At 29.5% G+C, this 26,882-nt stretch overlaps 2 protein-coding genes across 3 annotated transcripts in view; one reads left to right on the top strand and one right to left on the bottom strand.

The window, feature by feature from the left end:
- The window catches only part of LOC118191264 (cilia- and flagella-associated protein 298-A), a 28,900-nt gene extending 15,398 nt beyond the window's left edge, over positions 1-13,502 (top strand). The window contains exons 4-7 of the mRNA XM_035362069.2: positions 1,681-1,839; positions 7,755-7,886; positions 8,278-8,373; positions 12,603-13,502. Of these exons, the coding sequence (XP_035217960.2) occupies positions 1,681-1,839; positions 7,755-7,886; positions 8,278-8,373; positions 12,603-12,707 (492 nt within the window). The 3' untranslated portion in view covers positions 12,708-13,502. The remainder of the gene's footprint in view (positions 1-1,680; positions 1,840-7,754; positions 7,887-8,277; positions 8,374-12,602) is intronic.
- Positions 13,503-17,490: 3,988 nt separating this feature from the next.
- The window catches only part of LOC118191263 (uncharacterized), a 90,387-nt gene continuing 80,995 nt past the window's right edge, over positions 17,491-26,882 (bottom strand). Inside the window, exons 11-12 of one of the 2 annotated variants that reach the window (XR_015044070.1) lie at positions 20,211-22,864; positions 17,491-20,082 (exon numbers count right to left, since the gene is read on the bottom strand). Coding sequence is in view for 1 of the 2 variants with exons in the window: in XM_035362065.2 (XP_035217956.1) it covers positions 22,741-22,864 (124 nt within the window). In the remaining variant the exon portion in view is untranslated. Of the gene's footprint in view, positions 22,865-26,882 lie in introns of both variants that reach the window. The other variant, XM_035362065.2, reaches the window with a different exon arrangement.

Genomic DNA, 26,882 nt, shown 5'->3' on the forward strand with positions numbered 1-26,882 from the left:
ATTATGAAATAAGATCAGGGGCTGCCATAATATGGAAGTACTGCTTCTTTTCAGTGATAAAATTCTTGTGGGACTTATCTAACTTTTTTCATATTCATGCAGATTATTATATTTTGGAGTATATTCTTAGTTTTGTTGAAATACTCAAGTAAAGTTAATGAATAATGTCACTGTATTTGGAAATGAACAATGGTCATAGTTTTTTAAAGAAATTACACTTATAAAAGGAGGGGAAATGTGGTGTTTAACTTTAATCTTAGTTTTTGTTTTTTAATTATTTATTTTCTGGCTAAGAAATAAACTTTACTTGTAATTTTATATAAAACATTTAAGGTCAACTGTAGAAACTTGTTATTACATGAAATTTAATAATGAAAATGCATAATATTCATTAACGGAAACCAGTTATAACAATCATATTATGTTTTGTTTGTAACTAATTTGGAAAAAAACCTTTAGTTAGATTCTAAAATTTGAAAAGGGAAAAAAAGTGTAAAATAATTAATATATGTGCATTACATGTAGCATATGCTTGCTTCAATTAAATAAATTGTAATTTCTTTCATACAGGTTAATTGTTTCAGGTATTGTGTAAATTAATATTTCTGTTTTAAAAAAATTGTGAAAATGCTTGTAAGATAGTTCTATTTAAAATCTAAAAAATTATTACCTTATAACCTTCGGAGGAACATTCATCAGAATGTACCAACTTTCTCCAGTGCTTCTGCCATTCTTGGATAAAATGATAGAATGTTTCATTTGGGATGGTGTAAACTGCCTTTGATTTGAATTGTCAATTTGAATTGCCTCAAAATACTGACCTTTCGAAAACATCTTTATAAGAGAGAATAATGAGCATAGAGGACAGGAAATCTTGCAAACAAAATGGTCATGTCATGACAGAGATCTGTTTCTGATCAAAGAAACCCCAGCTTCTTTGCTGAAACCCTCCTTTGCTCAAAAATCTGAGATTGGACCAAATGGTCAGTTTAATTCTGTTTATGTTTGTAATACAAACTATGTCTTGAATGAAGCCACTTCATAAATTTCTTCTGTAGAGCAAATATTAATGCCTTCTAACAACCAAATTCAATTATTTCAATTCTCACGCGTATAAAATGACATTTTTGTAAATATTTTTAATGGGAGAATATGCTTGATATTTTTTTAAATATTCAAACTAAAAGTATTTTTTCCTCAAACATCCCATCATTGACTTAGTGGATAAGATTAATAAGCACTGATAGTTCTTTCAGATTTGATTTGTCCAGCTACTGAATATGTTTGTTTAGGGTTTTCATGGATTTTTTATTTTACTATTTTTTATTTTTTGTTTATGTGATAACATCAGTCAGGTGCTTAACAAAAGCATCTCTCTTAAAGCAAAGGATTCTTGAATGCTTTGTTGTGATGAGTAACATAACAGAACCATCTCCCTCTTCCTTTGAACTATTTTTTCCCCTTAGGCATGCTAGAAAATGTCAGTGTTAAATTGCAATCCAGTAATATTTATTTCTTTTGGGTAGAGAAATCTTCTTTATTCTCCATTATTTATTATCATAATAACTTGAAAGCATTAAAGATCCGTTCCATCCATATTATTATTTATATATATGCATTTTGTTACATTTTTGCTAAATTTATAGATAATAAATAAAATGAATATCTTTTTATGTTTAGAAATTAGCAGATGCTGGTGTGTGCTTAGCTATATCCAGTATTAATGAATGCTTGGATATGTTAAATGGTGCAATAATGATAACATATCCAATGGGTCTTCCACCATATGAAGTCGTCAAACAAGAGCTGGAAGGAAAAGAAGATTTATCTGGAACACAAGTAATTGCAGTTTATATGTGGAAGCCCTTTCTTTTGCCTAATATTTATATCATAATTTTACACAATTATTAAATTGTACCCGAGGTCTTTATTTATTGTAAGAGGATAGTAATAATAATTTTGATCTGAAACTTATTTTAAAGTATTTTGGTACTGTTCTATTATCAGGACCAGATTCAGAAATTATATGTATGTATGCATGTATATAAATATATAAGTATGAATATATGTGCATGTATGCATATGCACATACATACAAATACACATTCATACATTTATACATTTCTGAATCTGGTCTCGATAACAGAACAGTACCAATATTTTTAATAAATTCATGATTACAATATGTGACAAAAAAGTTATTTAATTATTCTTTCCTTCATCTTTTTCTGAAACATATAATACAGGTTTACTATAACTGATTCCTTACATTCCAAAACATATTTTTAGATGGGTTACACATATGATCATAAATGATGCATGAAAAGAAATAAAACTCACTAAGCTTTCCTCACATGCTGCATATATTCTCGTATGCCCCATTGGTCACATAACACAGTAATTTTATCATATAGTGAAGTCATAGTCAAGTCTTGTTATACCTTTTCATAGCTTTACTCTGCAAATGCTCATTGAAATAACACTGAAGAGCTTTAATTATGCCCTAGAAGTGTTGATTTTAAACATACAGTACAAAGTCCGTAATCCAGACATCCATTATCCAGAATGATCTATAATCTGGACCTCAAAGCCACAAACTTTTTTTTGTATGCTTTACGCAAGCGCATTTAATGTATAACAGACAGTATAAGCTAGGCTAAAATTATCTTTACTGATTCTAAGGCATTTCAGTTAATGTTGCAGATTGCACTGTTCCTTAATCTTCTAATTGGATCCGGCTTATTATTTTTTGCAGACTATTAGAGCAATTTTATAAAAATTAAGCTTGAACTTTTAATTATGTCAAAAAGAGTTTTCAATTCTGGAGCTGCCAAAGGATCCACAAAGCGAAAGTTCGTTTCAATGTCCATTAAACAAAAAGTGGAATTGCTGCAAAAAATGGATAAAGGCATATCCGTCTCAAAATTATGCAAGGAGTATGACACTGGAAAGTCAACTGTATATGACATAAGCAAAAAGAAAAAAGAAACTTTTTGAATTTTTTGTGGATTCCAACACCCCACTTGCAATGAATAACAGAAAAAGGGTTCATTATGCTAAAAGTGACGATCATGACAAAGTGATGATTGAATGGGTCAGACAGCATCACAGCAAGGGCATGCCATTGATGGGTCCAATACTAATGGCTCAAGCCAAAATATTTCATGAAGAAATGAACTTAAACACTGAGTGCACATGTTCGACAGATTGGTTAACCAAATTAAAAAATCGCCATGGTATAAGGCAATTAAAAATTTCAGGTGAAAAAGCTTCAGCAGATACTGAAGCTGCTGAACAATTTGTAGATGAATTCATTGAATTCATTACTAGTGAACAATTACCTCCAGAACAAGTTTACAACGCTGATAAAACTGGTCTTTTCTGGCAATATGTACTACGAAATACCTTGGCAACCTCTACAGAAAAGGCTCCAACTGGTGTCAGCCTATGGATATCGGAATAGTGTCCTTGCTGAAAGGCAAATATAAAGTAGCATTTTTAAAATCTATGTTAAATTTCTTGAAGAATGGCAAGAATATTTAAGACTTTTTGAAATTTTTTAGCATAAAATCTGCTGTGTGAAGCATCGCAAGATTGTGGGAGGATGTGTCTCCAAATACGTTAAAAAATGCTTGGCATAATTTATGGCCAGCTACTATATTTCATGGTGAAGACGATGAAGATGATAGCCACGAATTTGAAGGTTTCCGGACATCGCAAACTAAACGTGAAATTTTCCAGTTATTGGATTTTGTAAAGAAATGTGGAGAAGTGGTAATAAATGAAGATGATATAACAGAAGTTTTTCATTGCGACGACAATGCTCCAATCATCAATCAACGGATGGCGATGTTATGTCGCGAATTTCAATTACTAATATGTGTTTTAAGTTATTATTATTCTAATATTTTTATTTGTATTCATGTGTATTTTAATCTGGAAAAAAAGTATTCTTAAGCTCTTAAGGTTCTATTTAACTCATTATTCTTGAGTAGGAATTGTAACAAAGGCGAGAGACGGTTGCAAGGAAACACATCTGGTTTATTGGTTATAGCCTTTTTTCTACTAACAATGGAGGCAGTAGGGTCTTTTTAGCTAATGCGTGTGAAACGGAAAGCGCTTTCCTGTCGCTTTGGAAGTTTGCAGTTTTATTACTTCAAGAGAGTGGGGGTGGCTGGTAATTGGATTTTCGTAAAAGCTTAGTTTCACTTGTTAGTTGGGGGGTCTATTTCTTTTCTCATGTTATGAGTGCAGATGTTTTTCGGATTGCATTGTCAGATTTTCTGGTGTTTGCTTCGTCATGAGTGTGTCATTTTCTCAATTTAGATAACTTAAAATTCCGGGATTGGTAAGATTTAATTTTATGATTTTTTTGAAAGCCTATGAACTCACAGAGGCGGAGAAACCGAGTTTTCCTGGGTGCTTGCACCAGGCTAGAGATCATTCTGATTCTGATTTTCAAGAAGAGTAAGAGGAGAAAAAGTGGGGGCTTGACCCTTCGGGTCTTGCTTCTCGCGAGCCGCGTGAACAGCCGGCAGAGGGTATGATTTTTCTCTCGGCTTTTAGCTGGCGAGTATTTGCGTTGGCATAAGGCATAGAGCTCAGCAGAAGAATTTCGATTTCTCTTATCCCAAGAATTGTTCGGCAGATTCTCTTGGTGATCCTGACATCCTGATGCGGTATTCCTGTTTTTACCGGCTTTGACTTCATAATTAGATTTTGTTCCAAAGGTGCTCTACGCTTATGGTGAGTTTCGGGGCTTCCAGAATGAAAGAGATTCGTGTAGGACCCTTCTAAGGTGTGCATTGCTGTTTATTCTGCCTGTGCCAGCTGCGTCGATTTTTTTTTTTCATCATTCCATGCTCTGTAATTTATTTATTGTAAGGACAGCTTCAATGGTGTTGCAACCAAGTCATCTTTAAAATTCGCAAGAACTGTCTGCCTCCATTAACGATGATTTTGTGAATAAAAGACAGCAGGAATAATGTGGTGCTCGAGTAAACTTTGGACACTGGACGATCTGTGGAGCTGTCAAATCACCTTATTAAATCAGTATACGAAGGTATTCCCGAGTAAAGTGAGTGTTGCAGTTTGGACTTCACCCCGTGAGTGATTTTTTTTATTTGTTTTACTTCAATAATTATCTTAATACTCAAGCAAGAGTCGTCATTTTAATGTTTGTTGAAATTTGAGCAATTACTTAATTTAATTAATCGATGTGGAAATTATAAGTGTTCTTAAAGTGAATTACCATGATAAATACTTAAAGTTAGAAGATGAAATGGGAGAAAATACTAGTGTTACACTTATGATACAGTAGAATTTGATAATGTTAATCTTAATTAATATAAGCTGTAATTTGGTGTAGTATTATGTGTTATTTTGCTTAGAAAAAATATGTATTGCTGATCAGTTATCCATTATTTAATTATATAATATATAGTCAAGAATTTAATAAATGTGTGTTTAAAATTTAATGGCATTTTTGTATTTATGCTGTGTATATTTTACTGTGGTCTGTCATGTCCCTCCATTTGTTTGAGCCAGGAGGCTTTTAAGAAACATGGAGTTTAATTGAATTTGGAGTTATTGATTTCCCCTTTACATAGGTTACTCACAACGCAAACCTTAAAAGTTTAATTGTACTATACCACTATACGAGTGTTTATTTGATTCATCTTATGAATATTAGATTTAGAATTGTTTTGAATTATTTTAATTTTAGTAATTTTGTCTGGCACCAAAGTTCAAAGTTAAAGTTAAAAGTATTTAAAAATAATTTTTTTTTCCATTTAACAGTGAAATCTGTAGTCATATGGTTCTGGATTCAGAAAATACTGCTTCTGATAGTGAAGAAAGTGACAGAAAGGTTATTGAAAATGAAAAAATTTTGATTGACAAGTTAGTTGGTATTCTCAACACAACAATTACAGTACTTGAACAGTGGAACTTTGTAACGGAACAAGAAATTATATCTGTTTATAGAATTAAAGAGAAAGTGTTAGCACAAAAAACAAAGCAACTTAAACAACTTACATTGAAAGAAATGTTTAATAAAAGTAAACAAATAAATATTAAGCTTTTTTTTTTTTTTTTTTTTTTTTTTTTTTTTGTAAATTTTGATACCCTTTAGATTATAATTGCTCTTTATTGCATAAATTGCGGTTTCATGTTTTTAATTGTATAATTTCTATATGCCATCTTACTATATTTAAATTGATGATCTATAATCTGGAAAAACCCCTAATCTGGAATTGCTTAAGTCCCGACGAGTCCAGACTATGGACTTTGTACTGTAATATATATAACGCACTTCCTTAATAAATCATATGTCGTTATATCAGGAGATCTAGGGGGGAGGAGGTTTTCTATAAAGGTATAGATTGAACCTGAACACCACTTGGATGTGTGCCTTGTGACCCATGGGAGGAAAATTTGGTGAGTTTTCAAATTTTTTCATATAATGGTTATTACTATATGTGTAATACTTTTGTTCTAAAATTTGATGAATTGTTTGTCAAAGTCCTGTATTTGTATTGATTTATTAAAATTTTTTCATTATGTGTATGACATAAGAACTCGATAAGGTCTCTGTGATCGGAATGAGACTTCATTAGAATAGGTTCAGAAGCAGTATTTGCTTTGTTTGATTCTTAAAGGCAAAAATTTCCCCATATATATGTTGCTAGAAATCCGTGCATCTTAGAATTGATGGCAAATACAGATTTTTCTGAATTATTTATTATTCAGAAGTTATTAATTTTTTCCAATTGTTGCTTTAAAAATAAATGCTATTTTAAACAAAGTTGATTATTTAAAAAAAGCATTTACTAAATGTTTCTCAATGATTTATTTCCATTTATTTTATTTAATTAATTTCCTAAAATCTTTTTCCCTGTTGTTGGCTATGAAATTAGAAATTCTTAAAATCTATGCTGCCTTTCTCAATTTAACATTATTTATAATCTTAGTATTAATTTCTTATCTGCTGTATAATATTTAAGTAATATAATTTTTCTTTCTGTAAAATATAAAAATAAGTTATTGAAGAAGTAAAGTAACTAATTTCGATATTTTAAAAGAAAAACTATTTGAAGTAAACCACTTACTTTGAATATTGCATTACATATTTTAACTATAGGTAAATATCTTCAAGTATTAATATTTTATTTAATACTAATTTAGGGGAGACTTGTTAATACCTGTAACAAATGTGCGTTGTTGATTTCTTGGCAATAAAATGTGCAGTTAATACTTTTATTTTTTAGATAAATAGTAATATTTACTAACTTATTTTTACTTGAAAGCATATTTTTTTCCAAGTTTTATGCTACAATTAGGAATAATACAAAGATTTTTTTTTATCCAACTAGAAAACTGAAGCAGGTTTATAGAAATAAAGGTGTAGGTCTTGTATTTACCTACCCTACCTGGAAGTGAGGTACAGTAAAGGAATTCTGTAGTAGTAACGATGAGAATTCTTAGATATTAATAAAATATAGTAAAATAATAGAATATTTCACAGAATTTCATTCACTTCTTATTTTCAAAATTTTTGCTGTCCGGGCAAGTTTGAATAAATTTGCAAGTTGATTCTCTACTGTGTTTGAATTGTTAATTAATGTATTCCAATACATAAATTAAGTAACTTAACATTTAAAATAATTTTAGTATTTTTTTTTATTGATTAAGCTTTTTAAGTTTTAGGTTTTTGAAAGAATTCATGTTAACCTTATGTAAAAATGCATTTTTAGGCAAGTAAAGAGGTTTTTGAAGAAGATAAAACAGAATTATGGTGGGCTGGAAAGCAACTTGAAAAGACTAAATCATTAAGTGAATATATTGGCAAGAATGAAAAAAGCAAACTTGTTGTGAAATTACAAAAGGTAGTTGACATTTTTTAATTATATTATAGGATTTTTGAATGAATAACTTGATATTCTTTATGTATTTTTGTTGCATTTGTATTTGAAAAAAAATTTTTTTTTAATAATCTTATGTTCAATTTGTAGTTATTCTTTTGTGCGGCATACTTCATACTCATCTCTGTGCCTTGTATTTAAATACTTATCTTGCACACCAAGACAATTACAATTAGTAGTAATAATAACAAGCATATAATAAGTATATATAAAGTTTTAATTTTTTTTTTTTTTTTTTTTTTTTTTTTTTTAAATACAAGTTTGTAAGTTTGAATACATCATGTAACTGTAGAGAATAAAAGGGCTAATGAATGTCATTTCTGCTGAAATGTTGAACATATTTTTGTAATTTTAGAAAGGCCATGGTGCTCCAGCCAAAGAACCTGTTTTGACAGAGCAACAGAAAAAAGATTTAATGCTAGCAGAATATCGGAGACGAGAAGAACTAAAGGTATACTTAGCAATCAATGTACTAATAATCAACATTCAGATTGCAGTATATTTCAGCTTAAATAATATATAGCTTTCATAAGCATTTAATTTTTCTGAAAACACCTATTAAATCAGCCATTCAGTAGCTGAGTGGTTAAAGCTATGAAGCACTGATAGTTGTATTTAGTATTAGTATTAGTTGTATTTGTATTGTATAGTATAGATTTAGTTCCTGACAGCAGATATTGCTACTACATGTACATTTAATGGTTTTTTTCTCTATATAATATACAATCTATCTCAGAAATGATGAAATGCTTTTAATTTCCAAATATAATGTAACAAATTTTGAAAATATTACACTAAAGCTATATAAAATATCATTTTTTTTAATATACATTTACCTAGTATTCCTGTTATATAAAATGCTTTTCTTAAAAGTAAAGTATTGAAATAAAGTGGCAAAATCATGCTACAAAATTCATTAGACACTCATTATTTTATCAAATAAAAATTTTAAAAAAATACTTTAAAATATTTTAATACTTTGTTTTATTTTCATTAGTTTTCAGAAACATATTTTATTTTATTTATTTATTTTTTTATTTTTATTTATTTATTTATTTTTTGCCTGGATTCAGCTAGTTTTCTTATCATTTTCAGCTACATTTTTGGCTGCTCTTATTATTAATAAGAATAATTGTTTTAAAGAAATTCTTTATTTTTAGATTTTATATTGCATTTCTCACCATATGTGTGTGATAACATTTAATTTTGAACACTAAAGAGGTGCTTTGAATATTTCATGAAAATTGAACTGCAACAGGAGTCACATAGTCATAGCAGCATGCTTGAGGTCATTGTTTTGGCAGAATTTTGGAATTACTTTAAAGGTTAAGATTTGTGCTGGCAATTTCAGGTTTCGTTTTTAGCTATCATAATATTTGTATTGATCCATTATAACGTCAATAAATTTAATATTTATTTGACATTGCTCATAACACTCCTATATCATAACTTCTCCTTTGCCATTTGTTAATGTTGGAACTAGCTTCAGTTTTAAATAAAAATAAAGTTAACTTTGGTTTTCCTGCATATTAAAAATTCATCCTTATCTAAAATAAAATAAAAAATTAATTTCCTTCGTTATTAATATTACCTTATTTCAGTATTCAAACTTCATATTTTTTATGGATTTTAATAAAGAATGTTAAAGTTTCTTGCTTTTATAGAAATAGAATTTTTAACTTATCATCCCGCCATAAGATCGAACACAATGGATTCTATTTTAACATTTTTTTCAGTTAAAGACACATCTGCATGATTAGTAAAGTTCTTAAAGTTTAGGAATTTTCTTCAATTATTTTAGTTATTTTTTATGATATGTTATTGATATCTCTTGTGTCTTCACCCATTTTGAATTTTATAATATGTTGAATACTAAGTTTCTGCATCAAAAAATGTTGAATGCTTTAATTTAACTATTTCAACATTTTTTTTGATAGATTTTGATTTTCCCGAATGCATGTCAAAAATAAATAAATAAATTTCTAATCATGTGTAATTACTTTAATAAATGATGGCAACAAAATGAGTTAAAGTATCATAAATGTATATATTAATTTAGAAGTCAAACAACAAAAATCAGCATTATATTTTCAAATTTTCACAAGACTAATTTCAGTGGTTTTACTGAACCATCATCCTCAGCTACAAATGAGCTAGATAGGATATAATGATTAGATAAGATAAGAAGATTACCTTTGGCCTTTAAAGAAATTATGTTTTAGTTCTGGTTTCATCAACAGATGGTGCCAGTAGCTTATCTCCTGTCCAGACTTTCTTATCTTATCTAATCATTATACCCTATCTTGTTCATTTGTGCTTTTGCAGCTGAGGATGATGTTCGGTAAAACCATCGAAACTAGTCCTGTGAAAATTTGAAAATATAACGCTGATTTTTGTTGTTTGACTTCTAAATTAATATTTATTTGGCATGTTATTGTATCTTAATAAATTTATATCTTGAATGAAGAATTCAAAAAGACAGTTTTTTAGATGTTTTCTGTTGCTTTCATGTAAAATAATGCTAAGACTTAATATATTTAATATATTGCAGATATGTTATATATACAGTCTTAGTAATTTCAAAATATGGTTTCACATGTGACATAATTTTCCCATTAGAAAGAAAAGATTTCAATTTTTAAACTCTGTGTTTTATTTCTGTAAACAGCATTTCATATAAAAAGAAAGCTACGCAAATGTATGTTTTAAAGGGAATTATATTTTATAGTTTTAGTATAAGCAAAATTTAATACTTAACAAACAGTCCTAAATGAGAATTAATTGGAAGATTATTTTATCCATATCTAGATTGCAAAATTTCTAAAGTTGCATCATAATTTCCTTTTTTAATGCTAAATAAGAAATAGTTTTAACAGTCTAACCACTGTGAGAAATCCCCCAAAAATATATTTACCATTAATTTGGTCAATTTGAATACATTTCGATATTTTGAGAAAGACATTGGGTAGAGTTTAAGACAGTACTGTTTGTAATCTGACTCCTACTAGAAACACCGTTAACTTCAAAATTTAATTCTTCAGGATTTTTTTCATTCAGTTAACATTTGTAGTCTATTAAATTATATAAGTATTCTCCACTATTAATTATTTCACTTTCATCAGTTAAGTTCAATATTTCATCATCAATCAATTTCATGTTAATTTTTTTAGTTAATTGTGACAAAAAAATTTTCAAATCATTCGAATCAGTTTTATTGATATTATCATTAATATTTTTAATTAGTTATTACACCCTTTTGAATTGGTAAATTGAAAAAGGTTCTCTTCTTTTTCGATTTTTCAATATCCATCTTTTATAATAAAAGCAAAATTTACCTCTTTTTTCCACATATCCAAAGTTACCTAAAAATTTCCTTCTGTACACACAGAAAAATTGAATGAAAGAGGATTTGAAGGTTACTATAGGTTACTCTCAACTTTCTTTATTTATAGTAGATGGCAGTTCAACACTAACCAGTCCATATATTTTAGCCATGTTTAGTTTTTTAAGACCCTCATTTTTCAAAGAAATCTGGAAATTTTTTTTTAGGGTATAAAAGGAATTGTTTGAAAAAGAATTTCTATGTTTTTTTGGGGGGGGGCTGTATGCTAATCTCCTTATTCTATATTAGTTTTAAATTTTTTCCTTGAAATCTTGCCTAAAATCGAACGGCGAAACAAAGTTTTCCCAGACTGGGCTCACTGAGAGGCAGGTGTATCTTTGTTTCTCTACTGCTCATTAACATAGAAAGACGGGTCCACATCTGTGTTTCATTTCCTGTTTTTCTCTTTCTTCTTTTCCTTTTGGGGGGAGGGGAGGTTTGGTTATCAATAAGAAATTGTTGGGGTGATTTTCTGAAGGTCAGAGATAATTTTATCAGTTAGCTGTTTGGTTTTTCGCTAGAGCAGTTCTCTTTCTTTTTTATCGAAATTCCAACTTTAAAAGGTAGCGTGCCGGAAAGGGTTAATCCAATACAAAGAGACAATAGTATCAGTTTGACATTCATTCCCTAAGTTCTGTTTTTGAGTTATTATTAGTTATTAATAGTTCAAAACACGAATATATCAAATTGGAAGTGCTCAACCCTTTCAACATTACAAACATGTGCCATATGCAGACAAGCAGTCTCGTTTGTCATCTATTGTCTCATGCTGTTTGCAATGAGACAAGAAATGGCCACCTTACCACAGAATTTATGCAGTACACAAATTGCTTATCTCATATATCTCTGTCGTATTACATACATAAATTCTGTGGTAATCCAAGACAACTAAAACTGTACTATTGTTGGGTGAGTCTCCTGAGCATTCATGTTTGTTAATACAAACATCATTAACATATAAATAGTGTAAGTTGACACACCAACCCTATACTATACCTTAAATGTGGTTTCAGATGCATATTTATTTTTCATATGGCTAACTAAGAAGTAACTTTTCCCTTTTTTCTAATGCAAAATGTATTTTCAAAAAGTAACTAATCATTGGAAATTCTTAATTAATTCATATTCTTTAGAATAAGAATTGGATTAAGAATTGAAATTTCCTGTAAATTAGGATAAAACTGCCTTAGGGAATAAAGTTTTCAATCTTACCTTTCTGTTTAGTTCTTCCTTTTCTATATTACTTCAGTTTTAATTTTTGTTTTTATAATAATCAAGATACATCAATTTCATTTCAGAAACTTGAAGATGATGATGATGATTCGCATTTAGATTCACAGTGGGCTGATAACAGTCATTTGAAGAAATCTTTTCTTGGATTAAATAAAATACGATTCAAATGATATGATAGACTTAAAGGTGTAATCAAAACTTTTTTTATATTTACTGAATTAATATTATATGCAAAATTAAGTAAATTATTCCATACTAAAATCTAGAACTCAAGAAAAATGCAAGAAATATACACTTCAATACAATGAAAGCTGTCACTATTCAATTATGGCATTCCAGTTACTTTAATAATATCTATGTCACACATATGACAGCAGTGTTTTAAAGCTTTCTTAAGTCATATACATTATTAAGGCAAGGAAAAAATAGACTTGCTTTTTTTTTTCACCCCTCTTTTAAAATATCTTTTCAGAATCAATATAATTTTTGGAATATGAAGAAAATATAGATTTACTTTTTTACTATTCTTTTAAAATATCCTTTCAGAATGGATTTTCTTTCAATCTAATTCATTAATAATAATGAATAAATAGATAGGAAGAATCTCTTTTTGCATTTTATATTTAATTCTGTTAAATTTTAGGATATCCTATCAAGAAAAACTAAAATCAGAAATTTAAAACATATCAGTCTATTTCCTTATTGCATCATCACCAGCCTTTTAAAATATGTGTGAATAAAAGCAATGAAAAATTACTTCTACCATAACTTTTAAAAAGTGTTTTTCTCCTCATATAATTATTGATTACTTTTCTAATTATAAATGCACTCACATAGCAAAATACAGTTTCTTGTTAAAAAGTATGTTATGTATAGTCTTATGTTTTTGTATAGCATAATGCATGTTGAATGCATATTGATTTTAAAAGCAAATAAATATATTAAGCAGAAAAGGCCTGAATTTATTCTTAGAAATTTGCATATGATGAAAAGAAATTTTTTACAGATTAGATTAGTTCTGTACATACTGCATTTGGTCCTATTTAGATTCATTTCACTTACTTCATTTCCTTCATATACTACTACATACTTCATATACTACTACGTACTTCATTTCCTTTTTGCGACATAACAAGTAACTAAGAATTTCAGCTATCAAAGATTAGTTTTAACTTAAGTTACCATACGATCTTTCAGAGAAAAATATTACAAACCTTTAATCCTTTTCATCTGCGTTACTTATTAAGGAAGTAAAAGATAGTAATATCCTGTCTTATGCTGCTTTGAATTAGATTGCTTGATCCAAATGCAGAAAAATCAAATCAAACTCTTATATCGTTTGAATATGTTTAAAAGGAATTTTTTGTTCCTTTCTCATAATAATTTTTGTTAAAATAACATGCTGAATAATTATTATTGGAGAAGTCAAATAACAAAAATAAGTGTAATATTTGTAAATTTTGCAGGATTAGTTTCGATGGTTCTGCAGTTCGTGGTTGAATCTTCAAAACTAGTCTTGCAAAATTTACAAATATTATGCTGATTATTGTTGTCTGACTTTTCCAATAATTATTTTTGTGTTTGAAGATTAGCTTAGCTGCTATTTTATCTTAGAAGCTGCACATTAATGACAGTTTTAAAACCTACATTTAAAAGTAATGTTACTCACCAAAAGTCTTCTTGGCGTATATCTAGAATCCAAGAAAGAAAATTTTACTTTTGCATATAAATACCAACTGCCTGCTTTAATCAATAGAAAGAAGGTGATTGGGATTTTTTTTCTTAAGTTCAGCAAGTAAAGAGTATGTGTAACTGATATGAAGGTAAATTAATTTAAAAGTCAAGCAACAAGATATTAATATTTGCTTTTCAGCTGCTAGAGTGCAAATGAACGAGATAAGAATGGCTGAACAGGATTTAAGCTACTGGCGCCATCTATCGATGAAACAAGAAAACTAAAAATTAATTTCCTCAAGGGCTGAAGGTAAAGATGGATTGGAATTAGGGTCATTAACTAGAACAAAAAGTTTTTTTTAATGCGAAATGCATCTAGAAAATCTAATTTATTAATGGAAGATGTTTTTTGAATAATTTTGGCTGCAGAAAAATGAAAAACGCGATATTCAGACCAACAGTGCTGGGCAACAGAGGACTTCTGTGTTTCTCATTTCCTAACATATGCCTCATGTTCTTTAACACAAAATTTTAAGTCTCTCTTAGTTTGATGAATGTAAATTAAACCATATTGCAAGGAATCCTGTGAATACCCCAAGAATTCATATCCAGAATGGGGTCCTTAAGTGTGGAACCGTGAATTTTATTGATAGGAGAATAAATGACCCGGAAGTTAAATTTCTGTAAAACATATGTAATTGTATAGCTAATTGGTGGAAAGAAAGGAATGACAACAGAATTCTTATAATCCCCTAAAACAAGAGTTTTCTTGATGGGTTTCACATTCAAAAAAAATCTTTGTTCTAATTAACAACTATAATTCCAATTCATCTTTATCTTCAGCCTTTAAGGAAATTACATTTTAGTTTTCTTGTTTTATCAATAGATGGCAAAAGCAGCTTACCCCTGTCCAGCCATTCTTATCATGTTCATTTGCACTTTGGAAGCTGAGGCTGATGGTTTGGTAAAACCATCAAAACTAATCGTGGAAAATTTGCAAATATAATGCTGATTTTTGTTGTTTGACATCTAAATTAATCTTTGTTTGGTGTGTTATTTTAACTTAAATGATATGAAGATCATTAGTGTCTTGCATGCAGTTATAGTTGTAGGTGTCCAATGACATACATTAAATAAAGACAATGAAAGATGTCTAAAAAGAAGTTATTTTTTCACACAAACTACGAATTCTGTTAGTAATGGATTAGAATTCAGTTCTATTTCTTTTGTAGATAAAGTTACTGGAATATTTGGAACTGAGATTCAGCAATTTTCTGTAATTTCAGAATCAAAGCATTCTTGGGGAAATAGAAATGTCCAGTTCCAAGCTGTCAGAAAAATTTACAGTGATTTCAAAATTAAATGCAGGATCAATTTTGAGATTAAAATCTTTGTGGAGTGTTTAGTACAATTATCTGTATTTTAATGTGGCATACATGGATAAATTTCTTTATACTACCACTGTTAATCTAACCATGAACTTCTATATAAATGATTCAACTGGCTGTATCCATCTGTGTCTGCACACTTGTTAATATATGGACAGCAGTGTGAACAATGATGTCATCCATACTCATAATTAGAATATCCTGCTCTTAAGTTCAACTATCAAAATGTGTAATTAAAAGTAAAATCTTAAAAAAACATGATTTAAATTAATATACTTTATGATATAATTAAACCCATTTTGATTTCATTGCCAAAGCAAATTAATTCATATAAATTTTATATTTTGTTTGTGAAACATTAACATCAACTTGTTTATCGAAGCAAATGAACTTAGAAATCTAGTTGGAGCAAATAATTATAAATAAGCTAAAATATCAAGAAAAATTTCAGATTAAAAAGACAAATATTTTATAGCATTATGGATGCATATAAAATACATTGTTTGCTTTTGCTTTTCCTTGGTTTTAGCACACACATCGCATCTTCTCCTACCTTTATTACCTCCTCCATCAATGTAAATTTTTGGAAACTGTCTTCCAGTTAGACAAAAAGGTGGAGTATCTGGTGATTTTGGACAAATTTTTAAGTAAGGTCTCTTAGCCATGGCTAACGTAATGAAACTGAATATAACCCCAACACATGTCACGAAACTTCAACAGACACTCAGAAATATTTCATCCTCAAACACTGTGAGAAATCAGGTTTATATTAGAAAACTTCCTGTTTTTCTAAATCGAAAACAGCGTCCACTATTACCGGAAAGTGATCAAGGAAAGACTCCCCCTGGCGGGATATTCATTACTGATCACATCAATATATACATTGTATATAATTACATTATATGTAAAGTAAATACATTATATACCAAAATATAATGACGACCATTGAAGGCATTATATATAATAACCTATTAAATCAAGTAAGAAAAACAAAAACGCTCGCTCTTTCCTGAAAAATGCGAGCAAGGCTCATTACGCGTCAAGAAAGCTGATAGTCTATCCCCTTCTGTAATAATGTTACTTTTTAATTAACCAAGAAAGCTTATAATAATAAGTTTCAAAATAAATAGAAACAAAAATCCTAATGAAATAAACATAACGCTCTTTAATTCACAGGCGCACTTATAAAGAGACGTGATTTCCAGTTTGTTTATTTTAATAAATCTCTCAAAACCAGAAGCACAAAACAGAAACTAATGCCGATTTCCAGTTTGTTTATTTCAATAAATCTCTCAAAACCAGAAGCACAAAACAGAAACTAATGCCGTATGAATCAATCAATGTGAAAACAATTACCACTTAGCTCCATTTACTAGCTTTTAAAAATTCAAATATATCGTTCCGTTTTAATGGCACTTATACGCGATGCTGCACTCGTAGGAGCAGAGCGTCGCGTATACGGGACGCCGGGCTGGTAGGAGTGGAATCGTTGCGTCGTGTATACATGACGCTGGTCCTGATTGGGTTAACAAACAGTTTTAAAAATAACTTTTTAATATTGACCACATAAATTGTCTCCAAGATATGTGTGTCTTTTATAAGTTTAATATGTAAGTATTTAATATGCAACTCAAAAATTTTTAGGCAGTTTGTTTTATCCTCATGCTTGTTTTACATTAAATATTATATTGTTTAATAATAATGCATATTAGATACTTCTTTATTCTAAGAATGGTATACCAAGAGAATTGCTTGTTTGTTCAATTCTGTTTAGTCAAGTCTAATTTTTTTCATTGATGATGCTTAAAGGTCTTAAATACCATTTAAAGAAATGTTCATTAACCCTGTATATGTATAATTCTTAAAGAAATGTATGAAAACATTATGCAAATTAATCTTCCATTGTGAGTGTTTGAATGTAGAATATCTACATACACTCACAATTTTTTATTTTTACTTTATGCTATGAAACTGAGTAACTGCAATTACATACATAAAGTTTCCAAAGTTTTACAAAACAGAAAAGAAGACAAAAAGCAAATTTTACAAAGCATAAAAATAGGCAAAACAAAACAAAAAATACATGTACTGAAAAGCTAAGCTAATATATCATACATACATATACACATATATTGTTAATACTTGAAAGAATATTTCTTCGAGATATCTGCTTTGATAACCACATATAAAACTCAAATCTTAGATTCAAACATACTAAAAAACAAACAGGAGAGTGCCATGCCAATCTGAATTATTTCATAATATTTTTGCTCTTTGAAGAAGAGGAGGTCATGCCTGATTCCCCTGAAATGCTTGGAGCATTTTAGAACTTTCAATTTTTATAAATTTCAATTTTATGCAGCATATAAGAATATAAAAGAAATTTCTTGGTACCAGTTAGCAAACCCAAATTCAAAAAGCTCTTAAATATGAAACTTTTTAAACACAAATATGATGTTACTAAGTGCAAAATTTGACAACAGTTTATTCAACACACCAATATAAAATTATTTTGCTATTTTTCAACTATACTATATATTTTCTGCATGTGCTCAAATTTGATTCACTCATGTATACAGGGTGATTCTAAATTGTTTTTACAAATTAAGAGGGGTGATAGTACTCATCCAGATGAGCAATAATTACCATAGAACATAGGGTCACATTCCACTCTGAGAGGCAGAAAAGAGGCATGTTAGAATTCCAATTTGAACTTACAACAACTTACAACAGTGTTCGGAGAGAGAATGAACGAGAGCAAAAGTTGCACAATCAGTTTAATGAAAAACTCACAGAGAGTGCACAAAATGAATAAAACCAAAAACTTGGGGTTTGAGTGTTAATTCGAGTTCAGACTTTGATGGCAAATACTCAGATGCACATTTTTGGTCGCGAAGGTCTCAACCTCGCAAATGATTGCAACAAGTTAATTATCTAAATTATTAGGGGGAACCTTGATATCAAGTATCAAGGTAGCAGTTTTTCACCCCTTTGCCATCTTCTATCTTGTTCTCCTAGACTTTCTGTGCTGCACTCATTCTGCTTGAAGCGCCCTCTATGGGACACGAAGTTCTGACAGCTGGAGCACAGCATGAACTTTTCATGCTAATATCAGCATACAGCAGAAATTGGAGTTAATTGATAATACTCAGACCTTGATTAGATAATTAACTTGTTGAAATCGTTTGCGAGCTTGAGACCTTGCCAACCAAAGATGCGCATTTGAGTGTTCGCCATCAAAGTCTGAGCTTGAATAACACTCGAACACCAAGTTTTCGGTTTTATCCGTTTTGTGCACTCTCTGTGAGGTTTTTATTAAACTGATTGTGCAACTTTTGCTCTCGTTCATTCACTCACCCAAGACTTTAAATTCAGGTTGGATTTCTAGTATTCCGCTTTTCTGCCTCTCAGCGTGGAATGCGACCCTATGTTTTATGGTAATTACTGCTTATTTGGATGAGTACTATCACCCTTCTTAATTTGTAAAAACAATTTAGAATCACCCCGTATAAAATGGTTTGATGTTGCTTTTTTAATTTGAACATATTTTAACTGTAGTATTGCTTTTGATTGAAAAAAACATTGTTATATGAAAAAGAGTAAGAAAAATTATCAATTGGTAAATGTGATGAAGATAACCATATGTGAATGTGACGAGTTTTTCTTAGCAGTAAACAGAATGGGTGTAAATATCACTGACACATATGTTATCTACAGTACCTCGAACAGATGACTATAATTGTGTATGGTCATCTTGGAGAGATTTTCAATGTATGGAACTGAGTGATGCCAAACCATCACAGGTTAACTATGTGGTTGGGACAGTGAATGTTTGTTTCCTGATGATTCACTGCAAACTTTGTTCTGTGGACAAAATTATCAAAATTGTCTTAAGAATAAATTTATATAAAACAGAAAAAATAAAAATGAATTTTACATGCAGAGTTAAGTTCCATATCCAAGAATGTGAATAATTTAAATACCTTTGATTCCATGAATTTCACATGAGGGATATTAAACTATTCTAAAAAGTTATATTCTGACAATGTATTATATCTACCGTAAAAACAAGTACCCCAGTTCTGAATGAAAACATAAACAAAATCTGCAGATGTTAAGGAAGCTAAGTTGAAATATCAATTTACTATTTAATAAGAGGTTGTGGAATTCTAATTTTATTTCATGGGTTTCAAAAAATGTACAGTAAGAAGATTACTTAAAATTTTACAATCTTAATATTTTTAAGTTTGGTAAATTTAATTTTGCAAAAATCTGTGTCACAAATTAAAACACAAAATACCTTGGTGTTTCAAATCTGATCTTTCTCATTAATAAAACTGCTAGATAAATAGAAGTAGATAATGAAATATTACAGGGATAATCACAGCCAACCATTCAAGAAATTATAGTCTTAACCACTAGTAACTTTTAGATAAGCAGTTATGTTAAATAGAGGTAAGAGAAATTGTTGGAAGTGGTAAGACTTTCAATGAGTAAAAAGTGACTCACTCAAAAGTGTTTTTTTTTTTTTTTTTTTTTTTTTTTTTTTTTTTTTTTTTTTTTAAATTAATGGTAATCTAAAGTTCAGTTTTGATGAACTATCAAATAGACATTTACTGTATTATGACAAAAATGGTAGATTTGCGGTAGAAAACATTTACTGTGTTAGGAAAAAGAAATCAAGATCTCTATAGATGAAGAAACTTTCAAAAGACATAAGGGATCATTATTATTTCCTGTCACACAAACTAATGTTGGAAAGATTTATTTTCACAGTAAAACAGAGTAAAATACCAAATCTATTATGTTAGATAATATACATACATATGTAAAAAAATAAGGTTCCCTTTTTATTCCAGCAAATGTATTGTTCACAACTTGAAAGCATGTAGGCTGTTGTAAAGTTAACAATTGATTTGTTCCTCAGAAATTAATTGACAAAAGAACACAGAAAATAGGCATGGCAACTTCACTTGATCTTCTCCAGTGCTAATACAGGCATGGTGAGAATTTTTTTTACCAATGACATGTGCTTTAAAGGTGGTAGCAACAATATTTTGGAACATGCAGTGGTACCTCAGTTTATATCAGTTTTGAAATATGTCCAACTTGGTTTATGTCCCATTTGAATGCAAATGTTTGTTTGGAATACAATTTGAGTTCAGTAAGTCAAAACTGCATGTACTGTACTTGTTTACTTTCAAGACAATGCTGCTATTGCCCATGAAATCAATATGCCTGTTGTTACTATTCAGTAAACAACCCATGTTATAACTCTAAATTTTCAAGTGATTTTTGTGTTTTCTAGCATATTTTTTTTTCGGAGGCTAGTGGGTAAGTTCATTAAAAATGAGTTCTTTCTTAAAACTGAAACTAGTAACTTTTAGATGAGAACAGTGAAGCAATAAAGAAAATTCTCAGCATCATTTATGGAGGTGAAAAAAGATACTGCTGAAAAGTATGAAGATGGCATACATATCCTATCACTTGGCTACTGCAAACCCATATGCCGAGTAGGGTGGTGTCCATGATTGTGAAAAACATACACACTATTAAATCAGCTAATGACGATTTAATAGTTACTTGAAGACTTGATCAAGCTAATGATGAAGGGGACAAATCAATTATCAAACAAAGTTCAGAGACACTGGGAGCATACTGAAAAGTTGTTTCTGATCTGTATCGCAGAAAAACATTTACGCACAATATCACATGCAGTTCTTAATTATGATCTAGCAACTTTCTCCATAAATGAAAAAAGCTTATATGCTTGATTCAAATATTCTATGTACTTCACCCAATACATTTGTATTTTAGTATTAAAAATGTTACAACAATAACAATAACATTTTTTTAAGAATCGATTAATTACTTTCCCATTATTTCTCATTGGAAAAGTTCATTTGGTATACATCCAAGTATCTGGAATGGAATAGTGATATTACTCAGGTACCACTGTATATGCAATGCTTATGGTGGAATATACTTTTTGCAATCCAGTTGTTAATGTAGCTTTTTATAAGCGCACCCTGAAAAATTTTAAGCAGGTCATTCATGCAAATGACCTGGTTTACTGTCCCAGACATTTCTGCTCTCACATGATAACACAAGGCCCTAAGCAGCTCATGATGCATGAAATCTTATTGGAAAGTTCTATCACGTCATGCCTATGGTTATGATTTGACTTTCCTTTATCCTCTGAACTTAAGAAGCACCTTTTATGACAACATTAAAAAAGTGCCATCTTCAGGACACATCTTCTATTACTAAAACTTTGATTCCTTGATCTATAACGTATTTGAAACAGTAGGGAACCTTATTTTTTATAATTTCTTATATAAAATAAATTATTAACTCATTTACCAAATAGCAATTATTCTTTTACAAATGTATTCCAACTGAATTTTAAAAACTGTAAAGAGATCTTGCATAATTTAAATATTCTTCTGGGATTTCATTTTGGATAAAATATTTATTTATTATTACAATAAATGAAACTGACACAGGAATCTAAGAATATTTGTAACCATAAAAATATAAATATGGCAATAAATGTCATATAAATATACATATAGTCTGCAGATTGAATGCTATTAATTTCATCTGCATTAAATAAATACTTAATGCAGAATTTTAATGTGTATTTATTACCTCAAGTAAGTAAGATAGTCTACTAGTATGGTTAAAATCTTCACATAACATTTATATTAATTTTAGATTACATAAATTAAGCTGAAAACTCAATATTCTTAAAGTTTTAGAGGCAGAAAATTCATGTCCAACTAACTATGATAGCTAGTTTCAGCTATGTCAGGCACTATTACAGGATTTACATACAAAAAATGAAACTGTATTTCTTCAACTAAAACTTCAAAATCCAAGCTTTTTTAGCATATTACGAGATTTGCAAGTAGATAAAAACTGTACAAAATGAAGTCTTTTTTGTACATCTTGAATAGAAAGTCCATTTCTGTTACAATTATAATTAATTAATGTCTAGGAAGTTAAATAATGTCTTAATTTTTACAGAACTCTCATCCTCCAATTCTTTTACACTCCTTTCAGACATAAAGAATCAACATTAGGGTGGACTGCTTGTTGAAAACAAACATTAGGGTGGGCTGCTTGTTGAAAACAAACATTAGGGTGGACTGCTTGTTGAAAACAACGTGACAGCTGTACTAACACGACCACCCAAAACACCTCCAACCATTGGACGAGGCTTGTATAAATCTGATGTTTCATACCGTTTTGATGATGAATTACTAGAAGTATAAGAAAAACACTTTTATAAGAGTGCAATACATGAAATGATGTATAAAATATTCATTAAAAGTCTGAAAGTTGATTCAAAGAAAAAGCCAAATAAGGGGGGGGAAGTAACATCAATGTTTTTATGCATAACACAATGGGAAAAAATTCCCTAAACTAGAAGAACATTCGGCAAATTTAATATCTTTTATATAAAATTTAACATTTCCTATTAATAATAAATTTCTGGACAATAATAGTATAATTTCAAATTACCACTGAGTGTTTTTTTTTTTTTTTTTTTGTTTTGTTTGTTTGTTTGTTTGTTTGTTTTTGTTGTTGTTGTTGTAACTAAAATACTCCTCCAATAAAATTGTTAAATTTCTAATGAGATTTATGTTGTTTCAGTATATCCTCCTTTCTCAAAGCACTATTCCTCAGGACTTAGAAGAGAAGGGCTAGCTCATAGAGCTTTTCCCCCTGAAGCAGAAAGTGAGAAGTGATGACGTAGCCATGATGACACTGAGCGCGCCAATATAATTCACAGCTTGGAAATTAGCGTTTTTGAACCAGCGTTTAAAATGAGCTGTGTGTGAAAGATGGCTATAATTTGGAAGAGGCAATGTTACTGCTTTATGCATTTTAGACTGAACCATTCAAAAATTTAATAATGCTTACTCAATTTAAAAATAATAGATAAAATGTGCTACTCTTTTAACATAAAGGTTCGTGGTTTTTTTGTATTTTTATTTGCAGGTTTTTTTTTAATGCACGTTTATTTCTAATCATTTCTTTATTTGCATGCTAACTGAGAGAATTTTTATACTGCTTCTAAGATAACTATAATAACAGCTATTTAAATTTACTCAAAAAACAACTTTACATTGACATAGGTTTAAACATACATGACATTATGGCAACATTTCTGCTAACCTACGTTTGATTTTTTGCCAAATTGTAAATTTTACATTGTTATAATTCTCTTCCGATTCAATATAATAGATATTTTTTAAATAATTTTGTAATTTATACTTATATCTATATTACAATTAAATAAATGTATATAAGATTGTTACCTTAATTTTGACAAAATAGCTTTATTCAGAGTACCTAAAACAGTTATTTAATTTTTCAAAAGTGTGAGTAAAGGAAGCAGGTCTTTTTATGCCAATTACTTTGATGTTTTATACTATTATATTTTATCTAGAATGCTAACCTAGCACAAAATCTAATCAATAATTAGTTACAAAGGATATAATAAGAATAACTTTAACAAGTACTTAACAAAATTAGTTTGTTAAATACTTGTTATTCTTGTTGGTACTATTTTGGTACTATTCATAATACCGAAGATATTATCGATTAACTCATAGAAGTCAGATGCTTTCTGATTTCCTGTGGGGTAGAGTATACCTTTTGCGGTACTTTTTGAAAATAATGTTTTCTCTGGAGCGACTTTTTGTCTCTCGTTTCCCTTGACCATAAAATAATTTAGTTTTAGTTTGTGACACAATTTGATTTCTTTTCAATCTCTATTTAAAACCTCTTTAATAATATCAAAATTTAAAACAGTTACATCTCTAAAACAAATCCTCTATCTAAAACGCGGTTTCTCAGTAATTTGAAGCTGAGCGCGAAATGAGACCTCTGATTAAAACAAAGTGCACATTTTGAAAAGAGCCAACTTAGTCCAGTTTAGAGTCATAGCAGAGTTTTCAATCTATATGCATTTCGTCGAAACTGAGAACGCATATTTTTTCTACAGAATACAAATATTCGCCTCTTTCCTTCTTTAGAATAAGAACATTACTTTAAATTCTTGGACTACACTAAAATTTAGAAAACACTAAAAAATAAAATAAACAACATTTCTTTAATTTGATAATACTAGGTAAAGATATCCCAATTTTTTTCTTAATTTTTTTTCTTTCCAAAAATCATAGCTTTAAGATGACAGAGCTCTTATGACGATGCAACGTGAATATTTTCACTAGTCCACCTGATGTTTTTCTTCTTTTTCAGTAATGCATTAATCTGCGTCTTTATAAAAAAAGGCTTTAGACATTTTTCCAAATTCTACGATTTGTGATACCCCCCCCCAAATTTTGCTATATGAGATTTTAATTTCTGATACCAATTTCTGTCTAGATGTCGTCCACCTTCTTTGTCACTGAACAAACATTCTAAAATTTTTCTTTTCTCTATTTTTCAATACTTTAATACAATTTTTTAAGGATATTATTTTGTTCTTCAAATTATCAATGCATTCTTGTTTATCCTTAAACATTCAGGATGATCTACATTTTCATTTGTGAGTTTTATTTCAAAATCATTAAAATTTGATTTATTATTGTCATCATCAATTTCGATTTATTATTGTCATCATATTTTACTTTTGGCACAGCATTCCATTTCAACAGTTTTTTTTTTTTGTGGCTATCCAAACAAGCGATTTTTCATATCATCTTCATAAACACTGCATAGAAAATGTTCGCTGCAGATTTTTCCGCTCTTCACATTAATAGAATCTTCTCTTTGACATTTGTGTATCCATTCTTTCATCAAAAGCAAACTCTCATTTGGATCCTTTGGTCCCATGAAATAAAATATCTCATCCTTTCATACTTCTGTAAGTGCTATGGCACGTTACTGCAGCGCAAAAAGCCATATTACGTAAACGATATTTTACAATATAGAATTTAAAATAAAAACTGACTAAAATTACATATATATAAATTATTTTAAATATATACATTATTAGAAAACAGATATATATATTATTAAAATTAATTTGGGATATGTAACCTCTAGAAAATCGTCTCGCAGCTCAATGAAACTACTGTTTTAAACGCGGGAAATCAGGACAGGTGGCATCACAGTGACGTCAGATTATTGCCTGTTACGTCCCCCCATTAGGCTCGCGTCGGCGAGGAGTCGAACAAAGAAATGAGCTAGCCCTTCTATTTATCCCTGCTATTCCTTAAAAAGCTAATTCTTGAATGTTGTTCCATAATTAAACCACCATTATAGTTGCTTTTAATTTATTAAAAAAAATTATTGTGACTCTACAGAGAAAAACAGAAGGGCTCAGAAGTGCAATTAATGAATTATACAACACCAATAAAATTCTTTTTTTGTTTATTCAAAACCCCTTTCCATAAAAAAAGTAAATTAATAGGCTAGTACAGGGATGGCCAAACTTTAAGACCACAGGAGCCGCATGATAGATTTTATGAACGTTCAAGAGCCGCAAGTCAAAACTTATATCGTTTCAAAAATAATATAAAGAATATAAAGAAACTTTTGAAGTAAATTAATGAATATGTGATTAACATGATTACATATAAATATACCTTATATCTACTTTTTTGTGTTCAGAAAAGTTTAGTCCCAAGAAAATAAAAATTTGTAACTCTTGTACTGGGCAACTGAGCATTTTTTCAAGTAGAGAAACTAAATATTTTCTTATGATTTCCTTTCTACCTCTCCATTTACAATTCTAGTTATTGCATTTTAGTAGAAGTAAAATGGATCGGAAGTATATTCATCAGTGTACAATTATATAAAAAATGTTATTTGAGTAAATTACAAATCATTATTGAAACGAAAATTGAGTGTTTCTTTTTTTAACTCATGAGCAATTTTTTAGAAAGGCTAATTTAAATAATACACGTCAACGCGCACTCCAGAGAAACTGTTATTCGAGAAAGAATATTTATTTAAAAATAAGCTATTAACTTGTTTAGGCTTTTGCTTAAAAGTAATTTTGTTTCTCCACACAATTACCATAAGGACCAACATACTGAGATCTTTCAAATTTTGGATCTTAACCTACAAAATCGTTAAACATTTTTCCCCCAAAACATTGGAATAGCTATTTTTACTGATGTCCAGTATAGAAGAATTCAGACACACACAAAACAAACAAAAAAAAAAAAAAAGAGAGAGATTGCAATTTCAGTGGTATTTGAATAATCAGTATCTCTCATGACGGCCTTGACTGATACAGTATTTCAACGTGACATCTAATGG

Source organism: Stegodyphus dumicola, chromosome 11 (genome assembly GCF_044657685.1).
Source record: "Stegodyphus dumicola isolate Sdum_Otavi_A_Nest chromosome 11, ASM4465768v1".
In the NCBI taxonomy this organism is placed as follows: Eukaryota; Metazoa; Arthropoda; class Arachnida; order Araneae; family Eresidae; genus Stegodyphus; species Stegodyphus dumicola.